Here is a 22,066-nt window from a genome sequence, read left to right on the forward strand (position 1 = left end):
AAAGCTATCAATTAATCTAATTGACCTGGCATGGCAATGCAAGCTTGTGTTGTAGCAACTGCTGAAACTATATTCAGTCCCCAGAAAAGAGGCAGTTATCGGGCCAGACTTCAAGTTAAGTTTTGTCAGGACCTGGCATCAAAGTGCAACAAAAGGGTTGGGTTAGACAGGTTTAAAAGGCCAGGAATGAAGATGTAAAGGTGGAGGATGATAGTCTGGGGGCCGTTCGTCTGATTTGTACAGGGACCCCAAAGAAGGTATCACTCCTTTCCTGGCACAAACATACACCGTACAAGCTGCTGGACAACCCACTTAACATGGGCTTCCACCTGCTCTGGATAGAGTAGCTACAGAGGATAAATGAGGCGTACAGGTAGAACATAGAACAGTACAGCACAGAACAGGCCTTCAGCCCATGATGTTGTGCCGACCATTGATCCTCATGTACGCACCCTCAAATTTCTGTGACCATATGCATGTCCAGCAGTCTCTTAAATGTCCCCAGTGACCTTGCTTCCACAACTGCTGCTGGCAACGCATTCCATGCTCTCACAACTCTGTGTAAAGAACCCGCCTCTGACATCCCCTCTATACTTTCCTCCAACCAGCTTAAAACTATGACCCCTCGTGTTAGCCATTTCTGCCCTGGGAAATAGTCTCTGGCTATCAACTCTATCTATGCCTCTCATTACCTTGTATACCTCAATTAGGTCCCCTCTCCTCCTCCTTTTCTCCAATGAAAAAAGTCCGAGCTCAGTCAATCTCTCTTCATGAGATAAGCCCTCCAGTCCAGGCAGCATCCTGGTAAACCACCTCTGAACCCTCTCCAAAGCATCCACATCTTTCCTATAATAGGGCGCCCAGAACTGGACGCAGTATTCCAAGTGCGGTCTAACCAAAGTTTTATAGAGCTGCAACAAGATCTCACGACTCTTAAACTCAATCCCCCTGTTAATGAAAGCCAAAACACCATATGCCTTCTTAACCCACTTGGGTGGCCATTTTAAGGGATCTATGTATCTGCACACTAAGATCCCTCTGTTCCTCCACACTGCCAAGAATCCTATCCTTAATCCTGTACTCAGCTTTCAAATTCGACCTTCCAAAATGCATCACCTCGCATTCATCCAGGTTGAACTCCATCTGCCACCTCTCAGCCCATCTCTGCATCCTGTCAATGTCCTGCTGCAGCCTACTACAGCCCTCTACATTGTCAACGACACCTCCAACGTTGGTGTCGTCTGCAAACTTGCTGACCCATCCTTCAATCTCCTCATCCAAGTCATTAATAAAAATTACAAACAGTAGAGGCCCAAGGACAGAGCCCTGTGGAACACCACTCACCACTGACTTCCAGGCAGAATATTTTCCTTCTACTACCACTCGCTGTCTTCTGTTGGCCAGCCAATTCTGTATCCAGACAGCTAAGTTCCCCTGTATCCCATTCCTCCTGACCGCCTGAATGAGCCTACCATGGGGAACGTTATCAAATGCCTTGCTGAAGTCCGTATACACCACATCCACAGCTCGACCCTCATCAACTTTTATAGTCACATTATTAATTAGCTACATTAAGGTCTCAGTAGGTCCAAGATTGAATGACAGATTTGGGACAAGCAGGAAGTCTGTTGGAAGGTTGTATAATTTACAAGCCCACAGCTGCACCATCTTCCAACATGTCGAAAGAGTCACAAAGAATCTAGCACCTGTTCTGTAAGTATAATTGCCCAGATCTTCAAGTCACTGGATAACACAAACAAAACATGTTCGGGACTATGTGGCAGTCCAAATGCGCTAACTATGCGGGGTTTACCTGGGAAGCTGGAACTTTCAGTGGGTAATTACTCATTATCTGGGGCCCTCCAATAAAGGTCCCCACCTCTTAGTTAAAATGAAAGATTTTGTAAGATTCCAACTGACTTAGCTGAATAGCTAGAGGGCTCAACAGGTGCTCTAACATCTGGCTAACCACGAACAGACTTCCCAGTCATTCATGCACTGATATTTCCACAGGCAGTCATGGAATGGACATGATCTGAGGCCCCTGCCCCCTAACAAAACCCACCACTACCACCTCAGATTCAGACACGTCCTGTCGATACAGGCCCATACCAATCCTTCTGTTCCTCCTCTCCGCTTGCTAAGCATACTTACTTAGGGTGAGAGCTAACCAACTCAGTCATCTGGCATCCCATCCAGCATTTTGTTCTTTCACTTCCCCCTGCCATCACCCAACTCACCTTACACACTTACCTTCTGTCAGCACTTGTCAACAATGACTGCAGGACTATTAAATCTTGGAATACAGCATCTACTGTCCTCAAAAAGTGTCAGTGCCAATCCACTTCCCTGCTGGTTTTGTGGATCTTTGGCTTGTGTTGGTCTGTTCTGGTGGAAAGCTTCATGACTGAAAAGCTCCCAAGTAGAATTCCACCAAACATAATTGGTATATTTCGTTAGTAAAACAATACTGCAAATGCTAAGAATCTGAAATACATGTGGAGAATGCTGGAGAAACTCAGCAGGTCTGACAGCATCTGTGGAAAGAGAAACGGTTGATGTTTTGAGTCCAGTATGATTTTGCTTCAGAATATTCTGCAGAAGAGACATACCAGATTCAAAGTATTAATTCTGTCTCTCTGTCTTTAAATACAATTGCTGTTGGACCTGCTGATTTTCTCCAACATTCTCTGTGTTTTTGGTATATTTCTTTATACTATTAGAAACAGAATTGACCTTTCTGATCCTGTTTGAAAGATCTGGAACAATATTTTGAGTTCTATCTGGAACTACAATGGGTATAAGTGAAGTTCAAAGCTGTTAAAACACTTGTAGCTTTCATAAACATCTGTGCTCATGACATTACTTCAGAGTGTACTTATTGCATTCAATTTTTAGATCACGAAAGCTTACTTTTGGAAGCATCCACCAATCCACAGCCACAGAGATACACATCAGAAACATCAGTTGGAAAAATCCGACCGGTATGTTCTTCATATTGCTTTCCAACTTTGTCGTGTTGCAGTTAATGTCATTATGGAGCTATAGAGTGATGCTGCTCCAAACTACAGATGAGTTATAGAGACGTTGGTTGATACTGATGTACGGTTCTGTAAGTGTACACATTTGTTCAGCGCCCATTCTTCAGGCGTACACTTGGGTAGAGTGTCAGTTGGCTTAGTGTGGAGCATTGAACCAAACCTGCACTTACCTTATTTGTTAACTGTATGTATATATACCAGCATGTATTATCTCAAGTATGTAAACCCCCACTGATCTATTTTCCTTCTTCTTACCCTGGAAACACTCAAGATAACTGAAGTACAAACGCAAAATACACAAGCTGTTGCTGAGTGTAAAATGAAGTTTGAAAGGATTAGAATGCAAGTGACCTCTGTGGTTGGTTGACCTGCCAAGCAGGTTTGTTAGTTTGCAGATATTTCATTATCCTGCTGGGTAACACCATCAGTGCAGCCTCCGATGAAGCGCCATTGTGTTTTCCTGCCTGGCATTTAAACTCTGGGGTCTGTTGGAGTTGATTATCTCATTTCTGGATTTCGTTCACAGTGGTGTACATATAGACCCTATATTTGCACCTTTGCGAATGAAAACTGGAAATGAGATAATCAACTCCAATGGACCCCAGATTTAAATACCAGGCAGGAAAACACAATGGCGCTTCATCGGAGGCTGCACTGATGGTGTTACCCAGCAGGATAATGAAACATCTGCAAACTAACAAACCAGCTCGGCGAGCGAACCAACCACCGCATCCACAACCTAAGCTACAAATCTCCTCAAGAACCAAGTGATATCATCCATAGTGATTATGTCAGAGATTACGTGGTAAGGATGTCTTGCCAATCCTTTGTAGACAGACATATCTCAAGTACTTCATGTAAATAGTTAACAGTTGTATTTAAAATACAGAAGCCTCACCATCTTTATTAGCTAGATTATCTGTTTATTAAGGGGTTCAGCTAATGTCCAAACCTTACAACATGATGAGAATATGTAGACTCTGAAAATGTTGCCTTTCAGATGTCATCTAGAACATGACGGCATAGTGTAGCCAGCTAAAGAGACTTGTTAACAACAGAGAATACAAAACAAAAATCACAGAACCAACTTAAAAGAGAAATCAATAACTGACCTGAAAAGAGAATTGCAGAAAATAAAACAATTCTACTTTATGATTCAAGATTTTAATCTGTGAGCCAGAGATACAGAACTGGGTTAAAATAAGTCTCAAACAGGCTTAATGAAAAGAAAAACAGAAGATTTGGAAATCAGCACAGAATTCAGACTGAATGGTTACTGCTTAAAATTTTAAATCCTAACAGAACCACAAGGCAGAACCAAGAGAATAAGATATCAGGATGACCGGTTAGAATACTGTCAGCAAATGGAAGACAATTTAGAATAACAGTTGTTATGAGTAACTGCTAAGAGCACAGAGAAAAAGAAGTTAGATCTTTCAGAAGGATTAAGGGGGTGGCCATAGGAACCTGCATGGGCCCAAGCTATGCCTGCCTCTTCAAAGGATATGTGGAAGCGTCCCTCTTCTGCTGCTACTCTGGAACCATCCCCCACCTCTTCCTCCACTACATTGATGACTATTGGCGCTGCCTCATGCTCCCACAAGGAGCTTGAACAGTTCATCAGCTTTCCTAGCACCTTTCACCCGAACTTCAAATTCACCTGGACCATCTCCAATACCTCCCTTTCCTTCCTGTCTCCATGTCTGGTGACCGCCTCAAAACTGACAGCTATTTCAAGCCCACCGACGCCCACAGCTAGCTAGATTACACCTCCTGTAACACACCTTCCTGCAAGAATGCAATCCCCTACTCCCAACTCCTCCACTTTCACTGCATCCGCTCCCAAGATGGGGTGTTCCACTCCCACTCATCCCAGATGTCCTCCTATTTCAACGACCATAACACTTACCACCACCAACCCATCCCCAACCCCCACCATCACCACCACCTTCGGTGGTCAGAAATGCCCTCAACTGCATCTCTTGCATTTCTTGCACATCTGCCCCCACAGTCCCTCCCCCCCCCAACAGAAACAAGGACAGCATCGCCCTTGTCCTCACACATATCACATCACCCAACCTCCATATCATTCTCCACCACTTCTGCCACTTACAATCCGACCCGACAACCAAAGAGATATTTCCCTCTCCACCTTTATCTGCCTTTTGTAGGGACTGCTATCTCTGCAACTCCCCCATCTGTTCCACAGTCCCCACTGGCCCCACTACCCTGGCATCTTTACCTGCAACTGCAGGAAGTGCTAAACCTGCCTCTACACCTCCCCTCCCCCATCACCACATTCAAGGCACCAAACAAACCTTCCACATTAGACAAGCATTCACCTGCACATCTGTCAACTTGGTCAATTGCATCTGCTGCTCCCGACATGGCCTCCTCTACGCCAATGAGACCGAGCAGAGGCTCAGAGACCGTTTTGTAGAGCACCTGCGCTCTGTTTGCATCAAACGACAACACCATCTAGTCGAGAACCATTTTAGCTCCCCCTCCCACTCCCTGGGTGACATGTCCATCCTGGGTTGCATCCAGTATCACAATGACATCACCTGCGAGCTGGAGGAGCAGCATTTCATATTCCACCTTGGGAGCCTACAGTCCCATGGCCTAAACATGGATTTTACCAGTTTCAAAATCTCCCTACTGCTGGCCTCATCCCGTGACCAACCCTCCCTCTCATCTCTGCCTCCTTGACCTGACACAACCTGTTCATCTTCTCTCCCACCTCACTGACCAATCCTCACCACTCCCTACGTGCACTCACTTATCACCATCCCATCTACCTTCCTGCCCCTCCTATCTCTCTTCTTTTCTGAGCTCCCTTCCCCCTCCCCATTTCTGAAGAAGGGTCCCAACCCAAGACGCCAACCTGCCTGCTCATCTGATGCTACTTGGCCTGCTGTATTCCTGCAGCCCCACACTATGTTACCTCTTGATCTTTCAGAAGATAAGTAAAGCTTTCAAAACAATTGAAGCATCTCGAGGGCAGAACAAAGTCTTAATGGTAAAAAGTTTGAGTTTAAACAACGCTCAGAAACAAGGAAAGAACTCGCTTGAAAAACAAGCTTAAAACCAGGTTTTTAAAAAAATCAGTAACGCCCAGCAAATTTAGAACACAAAAATTCAGAAATTTCTCTGTCAAAAATATCTAAACACAACAATGAACCAAATCTGACACAATATTGTGACTATGGAGAAAGAGATTCATGAGATACAGAATTCCGTTTTATTCACTAAAAGGATGTGGACATCTCCAGTGGTCCCTGCAAAGATAGTGATAAGCTGTCTTCTTGAACTGCTACAGTCCACTTACCATTAGAAAGGAGTTCTAAGAACAGCAATATATTTCTAAGTCATGACTCTGTGATTTGGAAGGTAGTTTACAGATATTAATGTTTCCATGTATCTGCTACCCTTGTGCCTCTAGGTGGTAATCCCTAGTGTTTAGGAAGGTGCTGTCTCAGGATCATTGGTCAATTTCTGCACTGCAATATTTAGGTAGTATACACTGTTGCTACTGAGTGTTAGTGGCTGAGTGAATAAATCTTTAAGACCATAAGACATCGGAGCAGAAATTAGGCTATTTCAGCTCATTGAGCCTGCTCCACCGTTCAGTCATGGCTGATAAGTTTTCTCAACCCCATTCGCCCGCCATCTCCCTCTACCCCTTGGTCTCCTTGTCAATCAAGAACCTATCTATCTCCATCTTAAATATACTCCATGACCTGATCTCCACAGCCTTCTGGCAGTGAATTCCATAGATTCACGACTCTCTGGCTGAAGAAGTTTCTCCTTTTCTCCATTCTGAAAGGTCTTCCCCTTACTCCAAAGCTGTCCCATTGGGTCCTAGTCTCTCCTGCCAATGGAAACGTCTTCATAACATCCACTTAGTTCGGGCCATTCAATATTCTATAGGTTTCAATTACATACCCCCTCATCCTTCTAAACTCCATCGAGTATAAACCCAGAATCCTCAAACGTTCCTCATATGTTAAGCTTTTCATTCCTGAGACCATTCTCATGAACCTTCTCTGAACTCGCTCCAGGGTCGGTACATCTTCCTTGAGATATGGAGCCCAAAGCTGCGCGCAATACTCCAAATGTGGCCTGACCAGAGCCTTTTAGAGCCTCATAAAAGCAGGGGTGTACTTCTATTAAAGTCCTCTCAGATTAAATGCCAACTTTGCATTTGCCTTCCTGACTACTGACTCAACCTGCAAGTTTACCTTGAGAGAACTGGCAAGACTCTTTACAATTCAGACTTCTGAATTTTCTTCCCATTTAGAAAATAGTCCACGCTTCTATTCTTTTTACCAGAGTGCTTGACTTCACACTTTCCCACATCATACTCCACCTGCCACTTCTTTGCCCACTCTCCTAACCTGTCCAAATCTTTCTGCAGCCTACCCGCCTCCTCAACACTACTTGTCCCTCTACCTATCTCTGCATGGTCCGCAAACTTAGCCAGAATGCCCTCAGTTCCTTCATCTAGATCATTAATACATGTTTTTGTGCATGCGGTGCCAATCGAGCGGGCTGCTTTGTCCTGGACAACGTCAAGTTCTTGAATATTTTTGGAGTTGCATTCATGCAGATAACTAGGGAGTATTCTATTACACTTCTGACTGGGGCCTTGAAGGTATTCGACAGGATTTGGGGAGTCTCTGACTAGCTCTTGTAACCATTGTACTTATTTGGCTAGTCCAGTTCAGTTTTTGTTGAATGGTAATCCTCAGGATGCTGATAGTGGGAAATTTAGTGATGATAACACATTGAATGTCAAGGGATGATGGTTAGATTCTCTCTTGTTGGAGATGGAGATTGCCTGGCACTTAAATGGCACAAATATTACTTACACTTGTCAGCCCAAATGTGGATATGGGCCTACAGAATATGGCCATTAATTGCTTCATTATCTGGGGAGTCACGAATTGCTGAAACTTGTATAATCAGGAAATGTCTTTGCTTCTCACCTTCAGTTGGAGCAATGACAGAGCTGAAGATTATTGGTCCTAGGATGCGATCTTGAAAAACTCCGACAGAGGTGTTCTGAGCTGAAATTGCTGACATCTGACGACCATAACCATCTTTCTTTGTACCAGATATGACTTCAACCAGTGGAGAGTATTTTTCCACAGAACCAAATTTGCTCTGGGCCTACAAAGCCCCACTCGTCGAACACAGCATTGCTGTCAAGAGCAGTCATTCCTGGAATTCAGATCATTGTCCATATTTGAACTAACGTTAAAATGAAGCCAGGAGTTGAGTCATTCTGGCAAAATTCAAACTGAGTATTAGTGAGAAGGCTGTTGTTAAGCATGTATTAATTGATAGTGGTGTTAATGACACCTTCCATCACTTTACTGATCGGGAGCAGGCTGAAGGAGCAGTAACTGGCCAGGTTAGATTTGTCCTGTCTTTGTGGAGAGGGCAGATTTGTGCAGTTTTGTACATTTGGGTAAATGTAGCTATACTGGAATGAGTTGGCTCGGAGCGCAGCAGGCTCTGGGAAACCTGTCTCCAGCACTTTTGTTTAAATGTTTTGAGGGCCTACATGTTTGCCGTATCCAATGCCTGAAGCTGTTTCTTGATAGCACATGGAGTGAGTTGAATTGGCTGAACACTGGTGTCTGTGATATTGGGGATCTCCAGTGAAGGCAGAGATGGGTCATCCGCTTGACCCCTCTGGGTGAATGTTGTTGCAGAACGATTACATTTTATCCACTTTTTAGCATCTTGCTGAAAGTTGCTGGATTTAACATTTAGACATCTGTCTTTGGCATTTACAAAGTGCTTAAAAGCAATTAAACAATTTATATTCAGCATGTAATCAGTGAAAAAAAATCACCGAAAGAACTGTGGATGCTGGAAATTGGGAACATAAACAAATTTGCTGGAAAAGCTCAGCAGGTCTGGCAGCATATGTGTAGGCAAAAACAGAGTTAATGTTTTGGGTCCGGTGACGCTTCTCAGAACACATTTGTAATCAGTGAATGTAATGTAATGAGTGACACTGGCTTCCAAGAAAGGGTGGCATCTGAAGGTAAAGTTATCCTCCAAAAAGACAATGGAAGAGAAGTTGCCACGTTAAAGTGACTGATGATCCCAGTCAAGTGGAAAAATATGCAAGAATTGGAAATAACTAGCCTCAATATTAGTTTGGTGCCAGGATCTGTAAATGGAAATTTCAGACAGACCAGTGTTTAACGTTTCCAACCATGTAGCAAAAATGAAATTGGCAAACATTGACACATGTTTTACAGAAAAGGTTACAATCTCTTATAAAGGATGTGACAACTAAATATTTGGAAAAGAATGGCAAAGTTGTGTAGAGCCAATATAGATTTATGAAAAGGAAATCATGTTTGACAAAACTAGACTCCACATTATTGGAATTATTTTTAAGATTTTGCTTCCGGCATAGACAAAAAAGAACCAATGGATGTGGAATATTTAAGTTTCTAGGAGTCTAATGGTGGGATTGAAACCATGTTCTATTACACTAGTCCAGTGGCATTACAACTACACCATACCCTCTCCTTAGATATACTAGAACTGTTCACAACTTTAACACACCACTTACTTTTCATGCACCAAATCGCCTGACAAAAATCAACCAGGATGCTCTATGTGAACCAGGCTTCAATTCTGCCCTTTCACAGGAAATGAAAAGGCTAGATAATCAAAAATATAAAAATAAGCATCATGGACAATAGTCAGGCAGAAGGGATTAGTCTAATTTGGTGTCATGTTCCACACAACGTTGTGGGCCAAAGGGCCGGTTCCTGTGCTGTACTGTTCTATGTTCTTAATTTTAAGTAACAGGAGGACACCAGCAAAAAAAATCAAGTGAACCATCAAAGACAACAGATTGGCTAAGAATCATTTAATTTTAATTAAATTAACATTGGTCTTGTGCTTAATCCCTTAACTGTGCATTTGTATTCTTTATAATCGGCAAACAGCGGAAATTTGAGTTAGCAAATCAAACGCTTAAATCACTTCTCCCTCCAACTAGCTGTACTTAAGGAGTAAAAAAACTTGACCAGTTTAAAAAGAAACTCTAATTCAGTTTATCATCCTGCTAGATTGTGTCCCTTCAAATAACAAGGATGAAAAAGGCATACATACCCACCATGATGTATGTCACAGGATTGTGACAGATAATATCCCAATATAAATAAATGCTGGACTTGCTGACTTCCAGAAGTGAGGAAGTTAACACAACTGAGGGTTTTGTGCTTAAATGCACAGTGTACAAAACAAGGTAAATGAGCTTGTAGCATAGATTGAAATTGGCAGCTGCAAGTGGGTCAGGGCTGGGAACTAAATATCTAAGGGTATTTTTTTTTCTTTATTCTTTCATTGCTGACTGGGCAATTCAGTTCAGTAGATGGCAGTTCAGAGTCAACCACTTTGCTGTGGGTACAGAGTCATATGTAGGCCAGACCAGGTAAAGATGGCAGTTTCCTTCCCTAAAGGTCATTAGTGAACCAGATGAGTTTTTCCTGACAATCAACAATGGATTCAAGGTCATCATTAGATTGTTAAATCCAGCTATGTTCTTATTGAATTCAAATTCTACCACCGGCCCCGCTAGGATTTGAACGCTGGTCCCCAGAACATTGTCTGGGTCTCTGGATTAACAGTCCAGTGATAATATATCACTAGGCCATCACCTCCCCATTGCCCTCTTGGGCAAATGAGCCAAGGAGCCAGGGCTGCCTTGTCAGTAAGAAATGAAATTTAATCAATAACAAGAAATGATATTGAGTTAGGAAATGTAGAATCTGTTTGGGTAGAGTGGAGTAACTGCAAGGAAAAATGACTTTGATGGGAATTGTGTAGCAGCCTAACAGTAGTCAAGATGTAAAAAGAAAATAAATCAGGAGATAGATAACACATGCAAGAAAGGCAATTTACAATAATCATCCAGCAATAGTAGGAACTGCCAATGTTGGATAATCATGGGGGATTTCAAGATGTGGGTAGACTGGGAAGTTCAGGTGGTAGCAGGTCTCAAGTAAAGGAATGTGTGGAATGTCTGCAAGATGTTTTTGTTTGGAGCAGCTTGTGGGAGACCCCACTGCAGAACAGGCAGTTCTGGATTCAGTAGTGTGTAATGAGACTGACTTGATTAGGGAGCTTAAGGTGAAGAAATCCTGAAAGGTCAGTGACCACGATATATTAGAATTCACCCTGCAGTTTGAGAAGGAGAAGATGGAATCAGAACTAATTGAGTAATGGTAACTACAAAGACATGAGGGATGAGCTGGCCACAGTTGATCAGTAGGGGAACCTAGCAGTGAAGATGGTGGAGCAGCAACGGCAGGAGTTTCTAGGGGTAATTCGATACGCACAGCAGAAATTCATCCCAAGGAAGAATAAACATGCTAAGGGGAGGAGGAGGCAACCATGACTGATGAAGGAAGTCAGGAATGGGAGAAAAGCAAAAGAAAACGCTTACAATGTGATGAAAATTAGTGAGAAGTCGGAGGATTGGGAAATCTTGAAAAAAAAACCAACAGGGGATGACTTAAAAAAAACTGTACGGGGGATGATGGTGACATTTGAGACCAGTTAGCTGGTGATAAAAAAAGATTGCAAGAGGCTTATTTTTAGATATCTAAAAGAGAAGAGAGACAAGAGTGGAAATTGGACCACTGAAAAATGAGTCTGGAGAATTAGTAATGGGGAGCAAAGAAATGGCGGAGAAAATGAATAGGTGCTTTGCACCAGTTTCACAATAGAAGTCGCCAGCATACCAGAACTTCAAGGGAGACAGAAGGTGGAGGGCAGTGCAGTGATCATCACTATGGAGAAGGTGCTGGGGAATCCAAAAGGTCAGAAGGGGGATAAATCACACTGCCTATAAAGATTACACCCAAAGGTTCTGAAGGACATAGCTGAGATCATAGGGGCATTGGTAGTAATCTTTTGGGAATCTTTGGATTCAGGGAGGGTCCCAAGAGGACTCTAAAATGGCTAGTGTTACACACTTGTATAAGAAGGGAGGCCTTTGTTGTTGGTAAAAAAAATTTAGAGCCCGTTTCTAAGGATGAGATTGCGGAGTACTTGTAAGTGCATGGTGGAAAACTGCTGAGTCGGCATGGTTCCATCAGGGTGGGTGTTCAATCCTGACAGATCTGTTAAGATACTGTGAGGAGGTTATATGCAATTTAGATAAAGGAGATCCGATGGACATGATCTGTTTGGATTTCCAGAAGGCCTTTGACAAGGTGCCACGCAGAAGGATTCTCAATAAAATAACAGCTTATTGTGTTAAGGGCAAGGTACTGGCATGGGTAGAGGATTGGCTGACTGGCAGAAGGCAGAGGGTAGGGATAAACTGGTCTTTTTTCAGGATCACAGTCTGTGACTAGTGAAATTCTGTAGAGATCAGTGTTGGGTCGACAACTCTTTCTGTTATGTATTAACAATATAGTTTGGAGGAGAATTTACAGGTGGTGGTGTTCCCTATATCTGCTGCCATTGTCCTGGATGGTAGTGGTTGTATTTTAATGGTACAGTCTAAGGAGTCTTGGTGAATTTTTGAAGTGCATTCTGTAGATGCTACACACTGGTGGTGCTGTGCATCAGTAGTGGAAGGACCAAATGTTTGTTGTTGTAGTGCCAGTCAAGCAGGCTGGTTTGTTCTGGATAGCATCTAGTTTTTTGAGTATTATTGGAGTTGCCATCACCCAGGCAGTGTGGAATATTCCATCTCTGACGTGTACCTTGTAGATGGTGGCCAGGCTTTTGGGAGTCAGAAGGTGAGTTACATGCTGCAGTATTTTGAGCCTCTGACCTGCTCTTGTAACTACTGTATTTATATGCTTTAAGATTTGGATAACCTATGTACAGCATACTTATTTTTTCTGGTGAAGATTATAGCAGGTGATGCAAACTTACATTTACGTACTAAAAATGAATCCGACAAACTTAAGGAACATTTAAAAGTCTTCAGTAGTCACCTTAACTTCAGAGCAATTTAGATTTTAGAAAGGGCCAGATACAAGAATTCTGTGTCATCTAAATCAGTAGAAGATATTATCAATGATTTATGCAAAGTAATACATCAAGAGAGATTCAAAAGTAGAATTAATCAGATCATATTGTTGGAATAGTGATGACTTTCTATTATAATTATTACATTGAAAGGTTTAAAAAAAACCGCAGCTGGTGAGACAATCAGATGTTTGAAAGTGAAATAGATCAGTCCTCAAAGGTAAACAAAAGCCACAATACGGACAACTTCTAATGTCATTGCAATAGCCAAAACACACAATGTGGAAGGGAAGAAAACCCTGCCTGTATTGTGGTGCATTAAAAGCCTCACATGCAGAATTAGTTTCTGCTTATAAAGCAGAATTCATCCAATGCAAGTAAAGTGATCACTTTCAATAGATATGCCAAAGTAAAAATCCAATCTGTCAAAGGCCTAAAGATATTGCCTGATCTGTCCATGATGTGCAGCAATCTACAGTGAAAGATGTGCCCTAGGGAAATCAAAGAGCCAAATACATTGCCTGGATTGCAGACATCTGCGTCTATGAACGTGTAACTGATTTCAACTGAGACAGAAGTAAGTTTAACCAACTTGTCAGACAAGAAATCGTGATTAGCAAGACATTGGTTACAACCAGCAGAAATTCAAACGTATAGCCATGATGGAATCTGATTAGAAGTGAAATGAATGATAAAGAGCAACTCTCAACCCCACTGAAAGACAAATAAACACTGGAAACATTGTATGTCTTTACATGACCAAGAATGTTCTCTGATAACCAGAACACTATGTATTGACCTCAATTTCACTGAGGAAGTCGGAGAAGTCAACTATCAACAGACAAGAATTCATTCCCAGCAAGATTTTCTGGAGTTAATTTACAGGACTGGGAAATCTTATCACATTAATGGAAGTCACTGAAACTCTATGACTCACAATGCCTTGAAAAGTACCACACTGACTAATGAGCAAATTCTGATACCAACTTGAAGAGGTGACTGGGATGGAAATTTTTTTTTTCTGGCCCTAACGCCAACAGTATCATGATCAGGAATGATCCCAGTCCCTAAAACCATACGGTACAATTTGATTCAGCAAAGCTGTAGCAAGAGAAATAAATCCAATGTCCTCCATGTCCAAATTTATCGAAATACATCATAATTGGCCAGACTGGTTTTGTCTGGTTTTTTACACACAGTTTCAACTCAATAAAATAAGTGATATGCATTCTCTGGTTCACTTCTCGGGGCAGCGCCCTTGACTAATCAGAGTCAATCTGCGTGGTTTAAAATTTAAACAAAGCTTGGCAGTTACATTCATCATGAATGCCAACCAATTAACAATCTCCTTTCATATAGTATTAATATTGTTAACCCGTTACATTGCTAATTTTTGCCAACTATCCTGATGAGCTCAAAAACAAAAATTGCATAAAATGTGACTTTTTCAACAGTACTTAGTTGCTGAAGTAGTCTTTAGAGCATTCAAAAAAGATGACAACATGTGTGATACCAGACCAAATTGTATCAGACCAGAGCTCTCCATTTGGTAATCAATATTTCATTAATTTTAAAAAGTGAATTTGAACATCCTAAAAGTTATCCTAGATACCACAGTCTCATGAAGTAATGCAAGGAATTAGAATGATTAAATCAATGGTGAAGAAGTAACAATCATAAACTACTTGTCCACTGCACAACTTTGATAATGCTAATCCACAGAGTAATTGATGGGATTTACGAAAGAGGAGAATGCTGTCTGGGCCATGAATGAGTAAGGACTTATTGCCAAGCCTTTCTTGACTTACATGACTCGAGAAATTGATGTAATTTGTTAACAGGGTAGCAATAACATCTTTACTGTTTAAAATACAAGAAAAAGCCTTTGGGTATTTACTAGTTAGGTCAGACCATTCATTTAGGGAACTGAGTTTAGCTCCTAACTTTACAATGTACTGTACAGAACAGGATCAGATCTGATGTTTAATTTTTGAATAACGTATCACATGGTATGTTTAGCCATTGCATTAATGGATAGTTTAAGAATAACTCAATGGCAGAGTTTTGGCACACTTTAATCAGAACAGCTCCAGATTTACCATGTCGTGCTCACCATTCAACAGAAATCTGAGGTCTTTTGAGGTGCAGTGTCCCTACTCAGGCTCAGGGCCCACCTGTGTCAGATGTTTGTCATGACATGTTTGAATAGTATTGTTAAAACAGAAATTAGAAAGACTTGTGTGATCTGGTATGCTGCAATTCCCTGTTCACATTGGCTTTAGCTGTACAGAACTATCAAATGTATGTGAAGAAGAGTTGATAAATCTGGAGTGGGTGTTAATTATATTTGACAGAACAATATGTGAGCACAGATGAGGCAGAAGGTTTTGGAGTGACTGGAAGGTAGAATGGATACAGTTCTAGTTTTCTTTTAATATGGTACTGTAATTATTGGATGGCTGATAACTGTCTTAGTAGCTGTCACCCATGAAATTTATTTTAGGTCTGCCCCAGAGCAATATTTATATATATCGTTATAATACTATGAACAAAGTTCTGCAATTTGATTAAACCTGGTTCTATTACCAAATTAGTCATAGGGACACCTGGCAACCACATCACACATGAGCAGAGACTTTGTCATACAGATAATTTGTCTTAATAGTAAAGCATATAATTAACTTCATGATAGGCTCAAGAGATTTCTCTTTTTGCAGGTACGGGCTGCTCCACCTCCACCTACCCAGCACCATCGCAGAAAAACAGAAAAAACAGAGGAAGTAGAAATAACTTTGGTGTAGCAGCAAATCACCATTGTGCAATTAGACTTGAGACTGAATTATTCAGCATTTTCAGTTTCAGATTCCTTTAAGTTCACCACCACCAGAGCAATGGAATCTACAGTTAAGGAGCGGTGGATGGCAATGGAAGAAAAGGGCAGTTACGAATTGTGGGTCCTGAGGAAAATTGGCATTCCTCCTTTGATTTACAAATATCATGTGCCTTTATAAACACCACTTTATTTTTCTGGTGATTTAAACTGGCCATTTTTTTGTTTTTGCCATTTTTTAGTTCAGTGAGAGGAATACTGCTTGACCAGTCTAACGTTTGGTTGGCCCAGTCTTGGTTTAATCCTCTGTTTTAAAGTCATTTGACATACTGCTTCATCTGTCCCCAGCGCAGCAGAGTCTGGTACTTCTGTAATTATATGCCCATTGTGCTGTGCAGGGCACAGTTTCGGATAAGAAATATATGATTCACTGGTACAGTTCCAATACATAGCTGTAGATTTCTGCACCAGTGCCTGTCATGCCAGATACCAATTATTCATCATTGTTTGATGCTGAAGAATGTAGATAGATTTTTTTTTTAAAAAGGCACAGTTTGTGTTCTTCATACAATTTATATTGTACGTTCATTAGCACATTACTGTAGCCATAAGGGTGAACTACTTGTAAAACATATCTCCCTTTAGTATTAATCCAGTCTGTATACGTGTATTCAGCTGTAACGTGCAGTAATGTGAATGGGCTAGAAACATTGAGGGAAAAGTTTGAGTAACCAGTGAAGTTCTTTTTTAAGAGGGGCTGGTTCCTCTCAGTAGCTCCAGTGCAAAGAAAGAATCAGACAAGTAAGGGAATGATTAAAAATAAATGCCTCTATCTTAACTCAAAGAGTCTTAGTTTTCCATGTTTGTGTATGACTAATATTTATGCAATATTTCTAGTCAAGAAAGAAAATACATTATGGATATGTTAAAGTGGAAAACTATATAAACATATTTTCAGTGAAGGTGTTGAGCAATGAATGCTTTTCTACTAAGAAGTTATTTGGAGGGTATGTTGTCCTCCTTCTTAGTTTAAAATCAACCCTTTAAAATCACTATCTTTTAAATTAGATACAGTATGTTGGTTAATTCTTGCCAGGCTGATTATTTTTTCATCCAAAAAAATGACATTATACTTGCCTAAATAAGTGATGACAGTATTACGCTGGGAAGCATTATTGATTGCTGAGTAATGCAATTTCATGACTGTGATAAGCCATTTGACTTTGTTTCTTGGGTGAATAAATTGAATATTTAATTGCCATGTTTAAATAGGATTGGCAGGTTTGATGTATATCAGTTTAAAAACATAGGAAGCATATTTCCTTTGATGTAATGAGAATATCTGTTTATCTTGCCTTTTGCTAGAGCACGCTTCAAATTTCTCAATAATATGCACACTTCAACTTTTATTTCACAGTAAGTGGGTTTCAGATTTACTGTGTTGAATGTACTAAAGTTTAGGAAACTGGAAAATAGTATTAGAAGCTAAGGATAGTATTTCAATTGCTGCAAACTAAACGAATAACTGCCAAGTATTTTCATAAAATGTTGAATTCGGGTAACAAAGTAGCAGAGGTGACGTAGTTCAAAAACTAATTTTTCACTGTCGATTCTTGAATGGTTCTATTTATGAGAAAAAAAGACTTCAAGTCTGTTAACTGTCACTGCTGAAATGATCTTTTCTCTCCAAATCCTTTGCCTTTAACGATAAGAGTTTGATTTGCTGGTGAACGTTTTCAAATCCGTACTGCCAGAGTTGAAATCGAGGTTAGAAATTGTGTCTTTAAATTAAGTTGTAATATTTAGTACTGCACCTTAGTAAGAAATTCTAGACAACCTCAAATTATCTCCATTGGGAGTCATGCATCTTTTCACAACTAATTTGTTCCATTAAGGCAAAAGCAAAACCAAAATGTTCAGATTCTGCAATTCCACCTAGCTCTGCATTAACCTTACAACAGTTATGTAGACATTAGAAAGAAATTTACGTATGATCCATCATCATATTCAAATCTCTTTCTTCAAATCTAGAATTTGTGTTATTTCCCCATATTCCAGCTTGTTTTATATCATCTTAACAATAAACTTGTGGGAATTCAATTTAATTACCCTTTTAATTATTGATTAAACTCCTAGCTTAGATTTAGCAGCCATTCCACTTGTTTTCCTTTTATTCAGATTAATTTCTATAGCACATTTATATGCATACATGGAAGTAAACAATTATAAAGCATTGTACATTAAGCTGAAATACAATCAATCCTATCACCGTTTGCTTAGAAATACAACATGTACAGATTTCTTGTTACTTTTAGTCATTGCGTACGTGATTGAAATATCGAATGCTAAAGGCCAGACCTGTAGTTGTAAGCAGGGGGCTCCCATTTAAAAGACTAGACTCCATACCCGTTTTTCACCACCTCAAAACACATCTGATTCTGGGTAAGATCCCACTGATGAATTCACAATTTATTTCAGTGGTGATAATAATAGAATTATTTCAGAAGTATTTGCTATGTTATGCTTCCTGCTAACCAATGCAAATTAATAGTGGTAGGCCTGGAGAAGTTTGTTACTGATGGGTTGTGTCTTTCCTCCTGACAAAGAGTATCAAAACAGGAAAACAAGAAAGCATTAGAACAAAATTGTGAAATTTCAAAACGGGGCAAGTATTAATTACTGCTCTTAAATTCAGTCTTACTGACTACCTAGGTTGAGTTGAGAATTATGACTGAATCAGAATTTCTGCTTAAAGTGAGTCCGTGAAAATAGTATGTGCAGTTTGTATGCTTGCATCAGGTAGGTGTTCGTATTTCTAAATGCTTATCATAATTAATTAAGAAAAAAATAAAGAAGCTTTGTATGAAAGCTTTGAGGGTAGCATAGATTTTATATGCAGCAATTTGATCATCTTAAATTGATTGGTGATTGCAAACATAAAACTCAGTTGTGCCCTTACACAGTCTCTCATCTCAAAAATTCACCTATTTGTGTAACTGATTTAGGGCATGTTCTGATTTCTGCCTGTGGTGACCTTCGAATTGATCACTACCACTATACTCTGCCTTGCATCAGTTACCCATTACTCATCCGCCAGTCAAATATTGCGCTTTTGTCTCATTATGACATGGAATAAATCTCCTTTTTGTCGAGAAGGGGAGGACATAAGTACGATTAGAGAAATCTGATCTTTGTTCAGTCCACTTCACTGAGAAGGACTGTAAATGAGAATAAATAACAGTACTCCAAATATTAATTGTCCAATATTTAAATTGATTATACATAGTTATGAAACACCGGTTTTTTAAAGTTGCAAATAATGTTGGAGCCTCCCAATTTTGTAAGTATGTCGTTTCAGTGATCCCTGATTAAACAGATATTTTGGGGAGAGAGTGTGATGCAGCTTTTTAAATGAGTTAATAACTCAACTATACCTGTGTGATTTGACCCTTGCTGGATGTATGATTATATAAGTCTTTGGTAATTATTTTTAAAGCTGCTATCGCACAGTTTCTGGAAGCTGTATAATAGTTTAGAAATTAGCACTTCAAAGACATGAATCTGACTTCTCAATCCTTTCAGTGTAGATTGAGTAAAGTCATAGCAAGTCATTGATCAAGTAATGGTTAGTGTGAACAATAACTGTGCACATTCTTTAAGTAATTCTGTAAGCCCTCATTAACTAGTGTACTCCCTCACAGAAAATTTCTTATAGCTTATCTACCCATAAATGCATTAACTGTCTGTTTTAAATGTTTGGCTCAGAGGTTAACCTTAAAACTAGAACAGTTGTGAAATATGTGACTGTGTACACATTTGGCTTATTTGAAGCTACTGTTGTTGGGAACCTTTGAACTAGGTGCCATATGTTTTAGTTGTGTTCTGTAGATCCAGAACACACTGGATATACATATACTGCCAACAACCGATCCTGACTTGCATCACCTTGGTAGTGTGATGGTGACACTACCTGCTGCATACCTCTTGATCTGTAGATTCAAATCCTGGTGAAGACCTACAGTCCAAACATGCATAGTAATAGTCAGTGGCTGAGTTTAATCACCAAGCCAAAAAACTGTAACTTTTAAGAAACATAACACTTTTTAATGGAATTTCTGAGAAGAAAGCACAAATAGTTATTGTAATGGGGAGGAAATCAAACCAGGAACATCAAAATGTAAAGTTTTACAACAAACAAAGGTTATTATTTCTCTAGAACTGCACTCTTATATTTTAACACCCTGTTTTAAATTTTTTTGTATTCTAAAGTTCTTTTGTTTACTTTTATGATGTTTACAGACCATATTTTTATAACCTGACAATATTGCTGTTGCCAACTTACCCAAACTTCATTGATTTCCCCCTTACTTCAGTTGCCTATTGATTATTTTAAAGTTTGCCCATTTTTTTCTCATGTATTCTGAAGTTGCATTTTTGCCCTAAATTAAGAATCAAATGGTTTCAAACTATGTTCCATTTTAGTTGTCTATACATTAGGCTTATTCTCCATATTATACATTGTACAGTGTCAGTACTTCAAGCAGAGAAAGCAAATGTGCAAAATGCTTTCTGCAGTGTATTGGCTGTTAAAATTTGTATTTATTATGTACAAATGTTAAATAAAAATTTGAAACTTTATGCAAGCTTTATGTCTTTTTGCATTTTTCTAAAATATTCATATTTCAATCTAATTCACAATGTGTATAATATCGCAGCAAGTTTGACAGTGTTTGATAATGCAAATAAAACTCATTGAAAATCTGAAATAATACGACTGCTAGAAATACACTATATGTCTATGCCCGATGAGATATCATTGTTCAAATAGTGACCTTTCACTGACAGCAGAAGTTAGAGATTGTATGAGTATGACAGGGAATCACTCTAGAGAAAGGAGAACCAAGTGTAAGATTCATAGATAGTTTTGGAGGGTTTCTTCACCACGAGGCCTAACAAGTTTCCTCATCATATCTTTCCAGGTTTGCCTCACTAACTATCTGCCCACCCCTGTGAAATCTCCCACATCAATATCAGTTCCATCTTACCATGAGCTGTTCCCACATCAATTAGTCACTTCGCACATACCCACCCAAAGACCATCTTTGACAGGTGCCTGTACAAGCATTGGAAATCCAGCATTGGCACTCACTGGCAGTTTAGTGGCACAGCAGCCACACTGCTCACTAAACATGGGCGTTATGGCTACCACCCTTGGACATGCAGCCCTATTCTCTCACCCTGGACACTGTTTAACCACCAGATGCACACTTAACCTGGCTGTAGTTGCATTCCATTTGTAAATCCTCTCTAAGTCACTATTTCTCTGTCCTCAGTAGGCCTGCAACTGTCCATTGACCAGCAGACATCACATACAGACAAGAATTGGGACAAATCTAAATACGAGTTTTTATTTACAGACACCATCAAGATCAATCGAAGCTGAAGTTTGCTCCCACAATGCAAACCAAATACTGGCATATTTCACTGTCCATAATTGACTCCTGCACCCTGCTATTATCTACTGGAACAGCATATCAATGAGGTCCTATCTGGTTTGTAGCAGCTGAACTTGATCATGGGCAAGGACAACCTCCTCCTCTCCAGTGTCTTCGCCCTCCTCTTATGAAGATTGCCCCGATTCCCTTAGTTCCTCAATCTATCTCATCACCTAGTTGCCCGCTCCAATTATGCACAGAACAGTAGAGTGATGTAGCACACCTCTGTCCAGACAAAGCTGGAGGGCCCTGGTTCAAGCAATGGAACTACATGTTTAACAGTCACATTGTCTGCTCTACCGCAGCCCTGGTTGATACGTGGGCAGAATCACTTGGACATTAATGAAATTCTTTCCTGTTGGTGAATTCCAAGGTGGTGTTATACAGCCCTGTCAGTGCCACATATGTGCATCTGATAGTACCCTGCCCCAGGGAAAAGTCCAGTTATGTTCTGAGATCCTACTGCCTAGTACTGACCTCATCATCAGGAAGCAAAATGAACTGGTGTGATCTTGCAGTGATAGCATCGGTCACGGTCCTGATGTACTTATGGGTGTACCAATGATATCTCTGACCGGGTTACCCATCGCTACTTGGAAGATGAGGGGATGGCTTCCCACTCTTGCAGTCCTCACGTCACACTCCAGCATCCAGTATAATTCTATAACACTGTCTGT

General features: G+C 40.3%; 1 protein-coding gene across 6 annotated transcripts in view; it reads left to right on the plus strand.

Annotated features, from left to right (window-relative positions):
• The window catches only part of LOC125453699 (F-BAR and double SH3 domains protein 2-like), a 238,588-nt gene extending 218,084 nt beyond the window's left edge, over window positions 1-20,504 (plus strand). For 5 of the 6 annotated variants that reach the window (XM_048533585.2, XM_048533589.2, XM_048533586.2 and 2 more), the window contains 2 exons: window positions 2,899-2,984; window positions 15,782-20,504. In XM_048533585.2, the coding sequence (XP_048389542.1) occupies window positions 2,899-2,984; window positions 15,782-15,865 (170 nt within the window). In that variant the 3' untranslated portion in view covers window positions 15,866-20,504. The remainder of the gene's footprint in view (window positions 1-2,898; window positions 2,985-15,781) is intronic. The other variant, XM_048533590.2, reaches the window with a different exon arrangement.
• The last annotated feature ends 1,562 nt before the right edge of the window (window positions 20,505-22,066 follow it).

Source organism: Stegostoma tigrinum, chromosome 6 (assembly GCF_030684315.1).
Source record: "Stegostoma tigrinum isolate sSteTig4 chromosome 6, sSteTig4.hap1, whole genome shotgun sequence".
Taxonomy (NCBI): Eukaryota; Metazoa; Chordata; class Chondrichthyes; order Orectolobiformes; family Stegostomatidae; genus Stegostoma; species Stegostoma tigrinum.